Raw genomic sequence first — 13,042 nt, forward strand, 5'->3', positions numbered from 1 at the left:
AGGATATATACAGGGGTACCGGTACAGAGTCAATGTGGAGGCTATATACAGGGGTACCGTTACAGAGTCAATGTGGAGGCTATATACAGGGGTACCGTTACAGAGTCAATGTGGAGGATATATACAGGGGGTACCGGTACAGAGTCAATGTGGAGGCTATATACAGGGGTAGAGTCAATGTGGTACAGAGTCAATGTGGAGGATATATACAGGGGGTCAATGTGGAGGCTATATACAGAGTCAACAGTGGAGGCTATATACAGGGGGTACCGTTACAGAGTCAATGTGGAGGATATATACAGGGGTACGGTACAGAGTCAATGTGGAGGATATATACAGGGGTACCGGTACAGAGTCAATGTGGAGGATATATACAGGGGGTACCGTTACAGAGTCAATGTGGAGGCTATATACAGGGGTACCGGTACAGAGTCAATGTGGAGGCTATATACAGGGGGTACCGGTACAGAGTCAATGTGGAGGCTATATACAGGGGTACCGTTACAGAGTCAATGTGGAGGATATATACAGGGGTACCGTTACAGAGTCAATGTGGAGGCTATATACAGGGGTACCGTTACAGAGTCAATGTGGAGGCTATATACAGGGGGTACCGTTACAGAGTCAATGTGGAGGATATATACAGGGGGTACCGGTACAGAGTCAATGTGGAGGCTATATACAGGGGTACCGGTACAGAGTCAATGTGGAGGCTATATACAGGGGTACCGGTACAGAGTCAATGTGGAGGCTATATACAGGGGTACCGGTACAGAGTCAATGTGGAGGCTATATACAGGGGTACCGGTACAGAGTCAATGTGGAGGATATATACAGGGGGTACCGGTACAGAGTCAATGTGGAGGATATATACAGGGGGTACCGGAACAGAGTCAATGTGGAGGCTATATACAGGGGTACCGGTACAGAGTCAATGTGGAGGATATATACAGGGGGTACCGGTACAGAGTCAATGTGGAGGCTATATACAGGGGGTACCGGTACAGAGTCAATGTGGAGGATATATACAGGGGGTACCGGTACAGAGTCAATGTGGAGGCTATATACAGGGGGTACCGGTACAGAGTCAATGTGGAGGCTATATACAGGGGTACCGGTACAGAGTCAATGTGGAGGATATATACAGGGGTACCGGTACAGAGTCAATGTGGAGGATATATACAGGGGGTACCGGTACAGAGTCAATGTGGAGGATATATACAGGGGTACCGGTACAGAGTCAATGTGGAGGCTATATACAGGGGTACCGGTACAGAGTCAATGTGGAGGATATATACAGGGGTACCGGTACAGAGTCAATGTGGAGACTATATACAGGGGGTACCGGTACAGAGTCAATGTGGAGGATATATACAGGGGTACCGGTACAGAGTCAATGTGGAGGCTATATACAGGGGGTACCGGTACAGAGTCAATGTGGAGGCTATATACAGGGGTACCGGTACAGAGTCAATGTGGAGGCTATATACAGGGGGTACCGGTACAGAGTCAATGTGGAGGTTATATACAGGGGTACCGGTACAGAGTCAATGTGGAGGCTATATACAGGGGGTACCGGTACAGAGTCAATGTGGAGGCTATATACAGGGGGTACAGAGTCAATGTGGAGGCTACAGAGTCAATGTGGAGGCTATATACAGGGGGTACCGGTACAGAGTCAATGTGGAGGCTATATACAGGGGTACCGGTACAGAGTCAATGTGGAGGCTATATACAGGGGGTACCGGTACAGAGTCAATGTGGAGGATATATACAGGGGGTACCGGTACAGAGTCAATGTGGAGGCTATATACAGGGGTACCGGTACAGAGTCAATGTGGAGGCTATATACAGGGGTACCGGTACAGAGTCAATGTGGAGGCTATATACAGGGGGTACCGGTACAGAGTCAATGTGGAGGCTATATACAGGGGGTACCGGTACAGAGTCAATGTGGAGGCTATATACAGGGGTACCGGTACAGAGTCAATGTGGAGGCTATATACAGGGGGTACCGGTACAGAGTCAATGTGGAGGCTATATACAGGGGGTACCGGTACAGAGTCAATGTGGAGGCTATATACAGGGGTACCGGTACAGAGTCAATGTGGAGGCTATATACAGGGGGTACCGGTACAGAGTCAATGTGGAGGCTATATATACAGGGGGTACAGGGTACAGAGTCAATGTGGAGGATATATACAGGGGGTACCGGTACAGAGTCAATGTGGAGGCTATATACAGGGGGTACCGGTACAGAGTCAATGTGGAGGCTATATACAGGGGTACCGGTACAGAGTCAATGTGGAGGATATATACAGGGGTACCGGTACAGAGTCAATGTGGAGGCTATATACAGGGTACCGGTACAGAGTCAATGTGGAGGATATATACAGGGGTACCGGTACAGAGTCAATGTGGAGGCTATATACAGGGGGTACCGGTACAGAGTCAATGTGGAGGATATATACAGGGGGTACCGGTAGTCAGAGTCAATGTGGAGGCTATATACAGGGGTACCGGTACAGAGTCAATGTGGAGGCTATATACAGGGGGTACCGGTACAGAGTCAATGTGGAGGCTATATACAGGGGTACCGGTACAGAGTCAATGTGGAGGCTATATACAGGGGGTACCGGTACAGAGTCAATGTGGAGGCTATATACAGGGGGTACCGGTACAGAGTCAATGTGGAGGATATATACAGGGGTACCGGTACAGAGTCAATGTGGAGGCTATATACAGGGGGTACCGGTACAGAGTCAATGTGGAGGATATATACAGGGGGTACCGGTACAGAGTCAATGTGGAGGCTATATACAGGGGGTACCGGTACAGAGTCAATGTGGAGGCTATATACAGGGGGTACCGGTACAGAGTCAATGTGGAGGCTATATACAGGGGTACCGGTACAGAGTCAATGTGGAGGCTATATACAGGGGTACCGGTACAGAGTCAATGTGGAGGCTATATACAGGGGGTACCGGTACAGAGTCAATGTGGAGGATATATACAGGGGGTACCGGTACAGAGTCAATGTGGAGGCTATATACAGGGGGTACCGGTACAGAGTCAATGTGGAGGCTATATACAGGGGGTACCGGTACAGAGTCAATGTGGAGGCTATATACAGGGGTACCGGTACAGAGTCAATGTGGAGGCTATATACAGGGGTACCGGTACAGAGTCAATGTGGAGGATATATACAGGGGTACTGGTACAGAGTCAATGTGGAGGCTATATACAGGGGTACCGGTACAGAGTCAATGTGGAGGCTATATACAGGGGGTACCGGTACAGAGTCAATGTGGAGGCTATATACAGGGGGTACCGGTACAGAGTCAATGTGGAGGCTATATACAGGGGTACCGGTACAGAGTCAATGTGGAGGCTATATACAGGGGGTACCGGTACAGAGTCAATGTGGAGGCTATATACAGGGGGTACGGTACAGAGTCAATGTGGAGGCTATATACAGGGGTGGAGGCCGGTACAGAGTCAATGTGGAGGCTATATACAGGGGTACCGGTACAGAGTCAATGTGGAGGCTATATACAGGGGGTACCGGTACAGAGTCAATGTGGAGGCTATATACAGGGGTACCGGTACAGAGTCAATGTGGAGGCTATATACAGGGGTACCGGTACAGAGTCAATGTGGAGGCTATATACAGGGGTACCGGTACAGAGTCAATGTGGAGGCTATATACAGGGGGGGTACCGGTACAGAGTCAATGTGGAGGCTATATACAGGGGTACCGGTACAGAGTCAATGTGGAGGCTATATACAGGGGTACCGGTACAGAGTCAATGTGGAGGCTATATACAGGGGTACCGGTACAGAGTCAATGTGGAGGATATATACAGGGGGTACCGGTACAGAGTCAATGTGGAGGCTATATACAGGGTACCGGTACAGAGTCAATGTGGAGGCTATATACAGGGGTACCGGTACAGAGTCAATGTGGAGGCTATATACAGGGGGTACCGGAACAGAGTCAATGTGGAGGCTATATACAGGGGTACGGTACAGAGTCAATGTGGAGGATATATACAGGGGGTACCGGTACAGAGTCAATGTGGAGGATATATACAGGGGGTACCGGAACAGAGTCAATGTGGAGGCTATATACAGGGGTACCGGTACAGAGTCAATGTGGAGGCTATATACAGGGGTACCGGTACAGAGTCAATGTGGAGGCTATATACAGGGAGTACCGGTACAGAGTCAATGTGGAGGCTATATACAGGGGTACCGGTACAGAGTCAATGTGGAGGCTATATACAGGGGGTACCGGTACAGAGTCAATGTGGAGGCTATATACAGGGGTACCGGTACAGAGTCAATGTGGAGGCTATATACAGGGGTACCGGTACAGAGTCAATGTGGAGGCTATATACAGGGGTACCGGTACAGAGTCAATGTGGAGGCTATATACAGGGGGTACGGTACAGAGTCAATGTGGAGGCTATATACAGGGGGTACCGGTACAGAGTCAATGTGGAGGCTATATACAGGGAGTACCGGTACAGAGTCAATGTGGAGGCTATATACAGGGGTACGGTACAGAGTCAATGTGGAGGCTATATACAGGGGGTACCGGTACAGAGTCAATGTGGAGGCTATATACAGGGGTACCGGTACAGAGTCAATGTGGAGGCTATATACAGGGGTACCGGTACAGAGTCAATGTGGAGGCTATATACAGGGGGTACCGGTAAAGAGTCAATGTGGAGGCTATATACAGGGGGTACCGGTACAGAGTCAATGTGGAGGCTATATACAGGGGGTACCGGTACAGAGTCAATGTGGAGGCTATATACAGGGGGTACCGGAACAGAGTCAATGTGGAGGCTATATACAGGGGGTACCGGTACAGAGTCAATGTGGAGGCTATATACAGGGGGTACCGGTACAGAGTCAATGTGGAGGCTATATACAGGGGGTACCGGTACAGAGTCAATGTGGAGGCTATATACAGGGGTACCGGTACAGAGTCAATGTGGAGGCTATATACAGGGGTACCGGAACAGAGTCAATGTGGAGGCTATATACAGGGGTACCGGTACAGAGTCAATGTGGAGGCTATATACAGGGGGTACCGGTACAGAGTCAATGTGGAGGCTATATACAGGGGTACCGGAACAGAGTCAATGTGGAGGCTATATACAGGGGGTACCGGTACAGAGTCAATGTGGAGGCTATATACAGGGGGTACCGGTACAGAGTCAATGTGGAGGCTATATACAGGGGGTACCGGAACAGAGTCAATGTGGAGGCTATATACAGGGGGTACCGGTACAGAGTCAATGTGGAGGCTATATACAGGGGTACCGGAACAGAGTCAATGTGGAGGCTATATACAGGGGGTACCGGTACAGAGTCAATGTGGAGGCTATATACAGGGGGTACCGGTGCAGAGTCAATGTGGAGGCTATATACAGGGGGTACGGTACAGAGTCAATGTGGAGGCTATATACAGGGGGTACCGGTACAGAGTCAATGTGGAGGCTATATACAGGGGGTACCGGAACAGAGTCAATGTGGAGGCTATATACAGGGGTACCGGTACAGAGTCAATGTGGAGGCTATATACAGGGGGTACCGGAACAGAGTCAATGTGGAGGCTATATACAGGGGGTACCGGTACAGAGTCAATGTGGAGGCTATATACAGGGGTACCGGTACAGAGTCAATGTGGAGGCTATATACAGGGGTACCGGAACAGAGTCAATGTGGAGGCTATATACAGGGGGTACCGGTACAGAGTCAATGTGGAGGCTATATACAGGGGGTACCGGAACAGAGTCAATGTGGAGGCTATATACAGGGGGTACCGGTACAGAGTCAATGTGGAGGCTATATACAGGGGGTACCGGTACAGAGTCAATGTGGAGGCTATATACAGGGGGTACCGGTACAGAGTCAATGTGGAGGCTATATACAGGGGGTACCGGTACAGAGTCAATGTGGAGGCTATATACAGGGAGTACCGGTACAGAGTCAATGTGTGGGGGCACCGGTTAGTTGAGGTAATTGAGGTAATATGTACAGGTAGGTAGAGTTAAAATGACTATGCATAGATTATAAACAGAGAGTAGCAGCAGCGTAAAAGAGGGGTCTGGGTAGCCATTTGATTAGCTGTTCAGGAGTCTTATGGCTTGGGAGTAGAAGCTGTTAAGAAGCTTTTTGGACCTAGACTTGGCCCTCTGGGACCACTTGCCGTGCGGTAGCAGAGAACAGAGAACTTGCAAACTGGTTTAAACTTTCACAATAGTTTTGTATAGGCTATATTGCAGCAATATCCAAGAAAGGCTAGTGCCTACCATATCCAACAAATGATAGCAATATACTAATGATATTTATTTTACAACAGGCCTACTTATAATCTTAAACTAAATATGGAGCACACAATTAAAACGACTGATCAAGCTTCATTTAGCCAACAAAACTGTCTCATCAGAATGAAGCAAAACACTCTTTGCATTAAAAAAAACTGATTTGGATTAATAATTAGGCCTAGAATAACTGATATACAATAACTGATGATAAAACAAATTATTATATATACGAAAAAATGTATACATTAAAGTTCCAAAATTGCATCCCACCTGAATAGATAGTTGCACAGTGATCTACTTTGGCCGCGCCAACATTCTTCTTATCTTTGTCCACTAACAGAAGTAATACTTTTCCATATGGAGGAAATTCCACTTGTTGCAGGGCTCCAGATGAAAATGTTCCCCTGGTGCCACTCACGCATCTCAAAGCCATATCAAATATATTTGTAAAATAGTTGCTATTGAGCTCATAATTGATATTTGAGAAAGAAAAAAATCTAAACACAGAAAGCTGAGAACGTCCTCTCTCCGTCTGTGACAACAGGATAGCTGTGTTTTCCTAGCAATTAGATTTTTAAATGTTATACAATCACTTTTCTGTTCTCACACTTTTCTTTCTCCCGGAGAGTGTTTTTCACCCGGGAAAGGAGAGAGTACTGTAGCTCACTTGACACAGCAGCAGGCCCCAGCAAAACAGGTACATGATGATAATGTACTTTACTGTTTGTCCAAATCATAGTTTTAGCCTCCTAAAAAATAAGACGTTTTAATGAGGTGAATGGAGGTGCACCGATGCAACAAATACATACTTTATTCCCACAGGTGTCAAAGGGTCACGAAATGTGACTAAATGGTTGCAGTCTGGAGCCCTGCCTTGTAGGCTTTTCACTATAGGCAAAGTCTCTAACTTTCATTTACTTAAATGAAAAAGGCCTCCATCTTCGCAATCCACAAGCCTAGGCCAAGGCTCGGCTCTCGCTTTTGCTTTCTCTCCTCAGCAGCAGGGCAGCCCCTGTGTCCGGCTATCATTTTATTTATCCATTTTTCATTTATTTATCAGCCAAAAGCCAGCAATTACTGGTTAACTGTGCCCTAGTGACTTTCCATAGCCCCCCTACACACACATCGAGGCGTGCTCAAGCACAATGAGGGGGGCAGAAGTTTCAACTGAGGGGCTAAGCCCCGTTTTGCCCCATCGTGGAGCCGGGTACTACCCAGACAACGGGAAATAAAAGTAGCTAGGTTGAAGAGAACATTCCCCCCCGACTGGGTACAGTGTTGAGTCTCTGAGGTGTCAGGGTGGAGTGTGGAGGGCCACACAGGACTTCTTAGAGCAAAGCTCTGTGTGTGGAGGGCTGCGCTATGAAAGACAGGGGCCCCATAGAGGGCTATGAGGGGCCACTGGGGGCCCGCTGCTTTCTCCATCTCAGCTTTGGGGTCACTGAGAGATGGCAGGGGTACCAGTCAGAGGACAGACGCCTTAGGAGACACACTCACTCACATACACCACCACCACAGGGCTCCGCGTCATTCGGCCCTGTCACTCTATTCCCCATCCACACGTCAGCACTCACACACACACTCACATACACACAGACTGTACACACACAGACACACACACACAGACTGTACACACAGACACTGGTGTCTCCGTAGAGAGCTGTTTTCTAAGACCACCCCAGGGTGTCTATCTCTGGCCTTACAGAGACAAAATCTCAAGCTCCTTTAGTTTATCTAAGCTAGAGTGAGGGAGTTTATGTAAGAGTCTTTGAAAAGATACCTTTGGGGGATGAGGAGGGTTTGTAACGGAGACTGCTGATACCAGAGTCTACTGATAAGGTTACACCTACACCTAGATATACACTGAGTGTACAAAACATTAAGAACCCCTTTCTAAATATTGAGTTGCATCGGAATGCTGGCCCATGTTGACTCCAATACTTCCCACAGTTGTGTCAAGTTTGCTGGATATCCTTTGGGTGGTGGACCATTCTTGATACACACGAGAAACTGATGAGCGTGTGAACCCAGCAGCGTTGCAGTTCTTGACACACTCAAACCCTGTGCTCCTGGCACCTACTATCACACCCCGTTCAAAGACACTTACATCCGTTGTCTTTCCCATTCACCCTCTGAATGGCACACACACACCTTCCATGTCTGAATTGTCTCAAGGCTTAAAAATCCTTCTTTAACCTGTCTCCTCCCCTTCATCTACACTGATTGAAGTGGATTTAACAAGTGACATCAATAAGGGATCATAGCTTTCACCTGGATTCACCTGATCAGTCGGTCATGGAAAGAGCGTGCGTTCTTAATGTTTTGTGCACTCAGTGTACCGTATATACCTGTTCAATGTGTTGTAACGATCACTATACAGCTGGCGAGGATGTAAAACATGTTCATACGTGACTCTGCATCTGTGGTGGTGTAGGAAAACTACACTGCATAATCAATAATCATCTGTGGTGGTGTAGGAAAACTGCACTGCATAATCAATAATCATCTGTGGTGGTGTAGGAAAACTGCACTGCATAATCAATAATCATCTGTGGTGGTGTAGGAAAACTACACTGCATAATCAATAATCATCTGTGGTGGTGTAGGAAAACTACACTGCATAATCAATAATCATCTGTGGTGGTGTAGGAAAACTGCACTGCATAATCAATAATCATCTGTGGTGGTGTAGGAAAACTGCACTGCATAATCAATAATCATCTGTGGTGGTGTAGGAAAACTACACTGCATAATCAATAATCATCTGTGGTGGTGTAGGAAAACTGCACTGCATAATCAATAATCATCTGTGGTGGTGTAGGAAAACTACACTGCATAATCAATAATCATCTGTGGTGGTGTAGGAAAACTACACTGCATAATCAATAATCATCTGTGGTGGTGTGGGAAAACTGCACTGCATAATCAATAATCATCTGTGGTGGTGTAGGAAAACTACACTGCATAATCAATAATCATCTGTGGTGGTGTAGGAAAACTGCACTGCATAATCAATAATCATCTGTGGTGGTGTAGGAAAACTGCACTGCATAATCAATAATCATCTGTGGTGGTGTAGGAAAACTACACTGCATAATCAATAATCATCTGTGGTGGTGTAGGAAAACTACACTGCATAATCAATAATCATCTGTGGTGGTGTAGGAAAACTGCACTGCATAATCAATAATCATCTGTGGTGGTGTAGGAAAACTACACTGCATAATCAATAATCATCTGTGGTGGTGTAGGAAAACTGCACTGCATAATCAATAATCATCTGTGGTGGTGTAGGAAAACTGCACTGCATAATCAATAATCATCTGTGGTGGTGTAGGAAAACTACACTGCATAATCAATCATCATCTGTGGTGGTGTAGGAAAACTGCACTGTATAATCAATAATCATCTGTGGTGGTGTAGGAAAACTGCACTGCATAATCAATAATCATCTGTGGTGGTGTAGGAAAACTGCACTGCATAATCAATAATCATCTGTGGTGGTGTAGGAAAACTACACTGCATAATCAATAATCATCTGTGGTGGTGTAGGAAAACTGCACTGCATAATCAATAATCATCTGTGGTGGTGTAGGAAAACTACACTGCATAATCAATAAGTGTGTCACCACTTTTAGGCTTTCTGACTGCATCTCTTTATTTAATTTCCTAAAGTAAGAAGTGGACAAAAATGTCAGACTTTTTATATCACTGATCTAATTTTTAGTTTGTTTGATATTTGATATTTTGACATCTGTATGTAGGATTTGGCTGAAGCAAACCCACAGAGTTGTAAATGGCTGTGTTAGGATCCTATTTAGAATGCACCACAGCACAATACCACATGATGCATATTAGGAAATATAATACTTAATCTAAATCAATTTGTTTTAATTACGTTATGATTACTGTGACACCTTGAGGAAGAAATGTATTAAAACGTGTCGTCTTTTTGATTGAATTAAAACATGTCATTAAAAAGGATAATGAGTCTTTGAAACTAAACATTAGGATTTGATTACTGTTCTCCTGTTGAGAGGTAGTGTTTAGATAAGTACAATACTGCTTATTATCGCTGAAATAATTGGCCTAAATTAGTGTCCTCTTTTCCCAACTCTCCATAGTCTGTTTGCTAATAAAGAGCTTCTGTTCTTCCCACTTATTAATTAGACTAGATACAGGGGGGGGGGGGGAGGGAGATGGGTTGACAGAGTGAGTTGAGGAGAGAAGAAGGGGTTGTTTTTCTTCTCTACACTTGGTGCTGCTGTGTTTTGAATGTATTAGACAACAGACACCATATAAAGCCTTTGTTGGTTTAGGAGACAGGGTTGGGAGTGACACTAGACCATCTATTCCATGCAAGTACTACTTATTTTTATACAACACTATTGAGTGAGATGATCTGCCCAAGGACAAAGAGTATGCGGAGGTCAAAGTGCATACAGAGGTCAGTCACATCAGCCACATGTCTAGACTGAAGGGCAAGTGTTGTGCTGTTGTTGAGTTGATTTAAAACCATTTTCCTCAGCAGGTAATTTGATTCTGGGAGCTTGGTGATAGGTGGTCCAGGGTCGCTACAGCTGTCACACACACACACACACTCCCTGTTTGTGCGTGTCAGTGTAATAGAGGGTAGAGCCAGAGGGTTGGGGCTAAACATCTCCATTAGATTTCAATTCTAACAACACAGAGGCAGGTGACCTGTGACCTCATGAAGCACTTACAGAGCTTTCACCTTTGTCATATGACCTGGGAGTCACAGAGCTGGGGTACAGGTGGTTAGAGACAGTTATTATCGGTTTAGTAACGTTCCTGTTCCTTTCCCTTTTACTTTCTAACATTGGACAGCTTTTCACACTATATATACAGTGGGGAGAACAAGTATTTGATACACTGCCGATTTTGCAGGTTTTCCTACTTTCAAAGCATGTAGAGGTCTGTCATTTTTATCATAGGTCCACTTCATCTGTGAGAGACGGAATCTAAAACAAAAATCCAGAAAATCACATTGTATGATTTTTATTAGCATTTTATTGCATGACATATTTATACATCAGAAAAGCAGAACTTAATATTTGGTACAGAAACCTTTATTTGCAATTACATAGATCATACGTTTCCTGTAGTTCTTGACCAGGTTTGCACACACTGCAGCAGGGATTTTGGCCGACTACTCCATACAGACCGTCTCCAGATCCTTAGCAGCTCACTAACAGTACCTTTTTCCTCTCCTCTCCTCTCCTCTCCTCTCCTCTCCTCTCCTCTCCTCTCCTCTCCTCTCCTCTCCTCCTCTCCTCTCCTCTCCAGTGGGATGCTATAACAGAGATGGATGAACACAACCGTCCCATCCATACCTTCCAGGTGTGTCACGTGATGGAACCCAACCAGAACAACTGGCTACGCTCCAACTGGATCTTCCGCCAGGCCGCACAGAAGGTGGGTTGGGGTTTTGATAGATGGCTCAGTAGGTTGGAGAATGGTGCTGGTAACACCTGGTTTGTGGGTTTAATTCCCACAAGGGACACATATACTAACCAATTGTATTTCCTGTAAGTGGCTTTGAATAATACATCAGCTACTGTACTTGACTGTTTATTATTTATCCAAGGTGTATGTGGAGCTACGGTTCACTCTGAGAGACTGTAACTCCATCCCCTGGGTGTCTGGGACCTGCAAGGAGACCTTCAACCTTTTCTACTATGAGACAGACGAGTCACACGGGGTCATGTTCAAACCCTCTCAGTACACCAAGATCGACACCATCGCTGCAGACGAGAGCTTCACTCAGATGGATCTGGGAGACCGCATTCTGAAGCTCAACACAGAGGTCCACTTCATTTCATTCAATTTCAATATGTGATTTATTTCTAGTCTGTTTCTGCTCCCTTGCCAACTCCTATCGTTTGGCATGACAATTTCCTACAAGGGGAAATTGTGCAGGCACTGCATACTAGGGTTTAATTCAATTAACTTTCCTAATCCCCAATGGGCAATCATTGTTCATGTGATTTTTTTCTATAGGTACGGGAAGTGGGTCCTATCTCCAGGAAGGGTTTGTACCTGGCGTTTCAGGACATTGGGGCGTGCATCGCCCTGGTCTCAGTCAGGGTGTACTATAAGAAGTGTCCCTTCACCCTGAGGAACCTGGCCTCCTTCCCTGACACCGTGCCCCGGGTCGACTCCTCCTCCCTGGTGGAGGTCAGGGGGGCGTGTGTGGAGCATGCCGAGGAGAGGGACACGCCCAAACTGTACTGCGGCGCTGATGGTGATTGGCTGGTGCCTCTGGGGAAGTGTGTCTGTAGCGTGGGCTACGAGGAGATGGACGGGGCGTGTTTTGGTGAGTGACATGATTTGATCTGTCCACCTTTCTTTTTCTCTCCCTCTCTTGATCTCAATTCAATTTCAATTCAATGTAAGGGCTTTATTGGCATGGGAAACACATGTTAACATTGCCAAAGCAAGTGAAATAGATAATAAACAAACGTTAAATAAACAATACAAATTAACAGTAAACATTACATTCACAAAAGTTCCAAAAGAATAAAGACATGTCATATTATGTCTATATACAGTGTTGTAATGATGTGCAAATGGTTAAAGGACAAAATGGAAAATAAATAAACATAAATATGGGTTGTATTTACAATAGTGTTAGTTTTTCATTGGTTGACCTTTTCTTGTGGCAACAGGTCACACATTTT

The 13,042-nt window shown here is 45.8% G+C and overlaps 1 protein-coding gene across 1 annotated transcript in view; it reads left to right on the plus strand.

Annotated features, from left to right (window-relative positions):
• The window catches only part of LOC115122544 (ephrin type-A receptor 6-like), a 156,972-nt gene extending 144,286 nt beyond the window's left edge, over positions 1-12,686 (plus strand). Inside the window, exons 3-5 of the mRNA XM_065007396.1 lie at positions 11,649-11,777; positions 11,950-12,168; positions 12,363-12,686. Of these exons, the coding sequence (XP_064863468.1) occupies positions 11,649-11,777; positions 11,950-12,168; positions 12,363-12,686 (672 nt within the window). The remainder of the gene's footprint in view (positions 1-11,648; positions 11,778-11,949; positions 12,169-12,362) is intronic.
• Positions 12,687-13,042: the final 356 nt, after the last annotated feature.

Source organism: Oncorhynchus nerka, linkage group LG1, assembly GCF_034236695.1.
Source record: "Oncorhynchus nerka isolate Pitt River linkage group LG1, Oner_Uvic_2.0, whole genome shotgun sequence".
NCBI lineage: Eukaryota > Metazoa > Chordata > Actinopteri > Salmoniformes > Salmonidae > Oncorhynchus > Oncorhynchus nerka.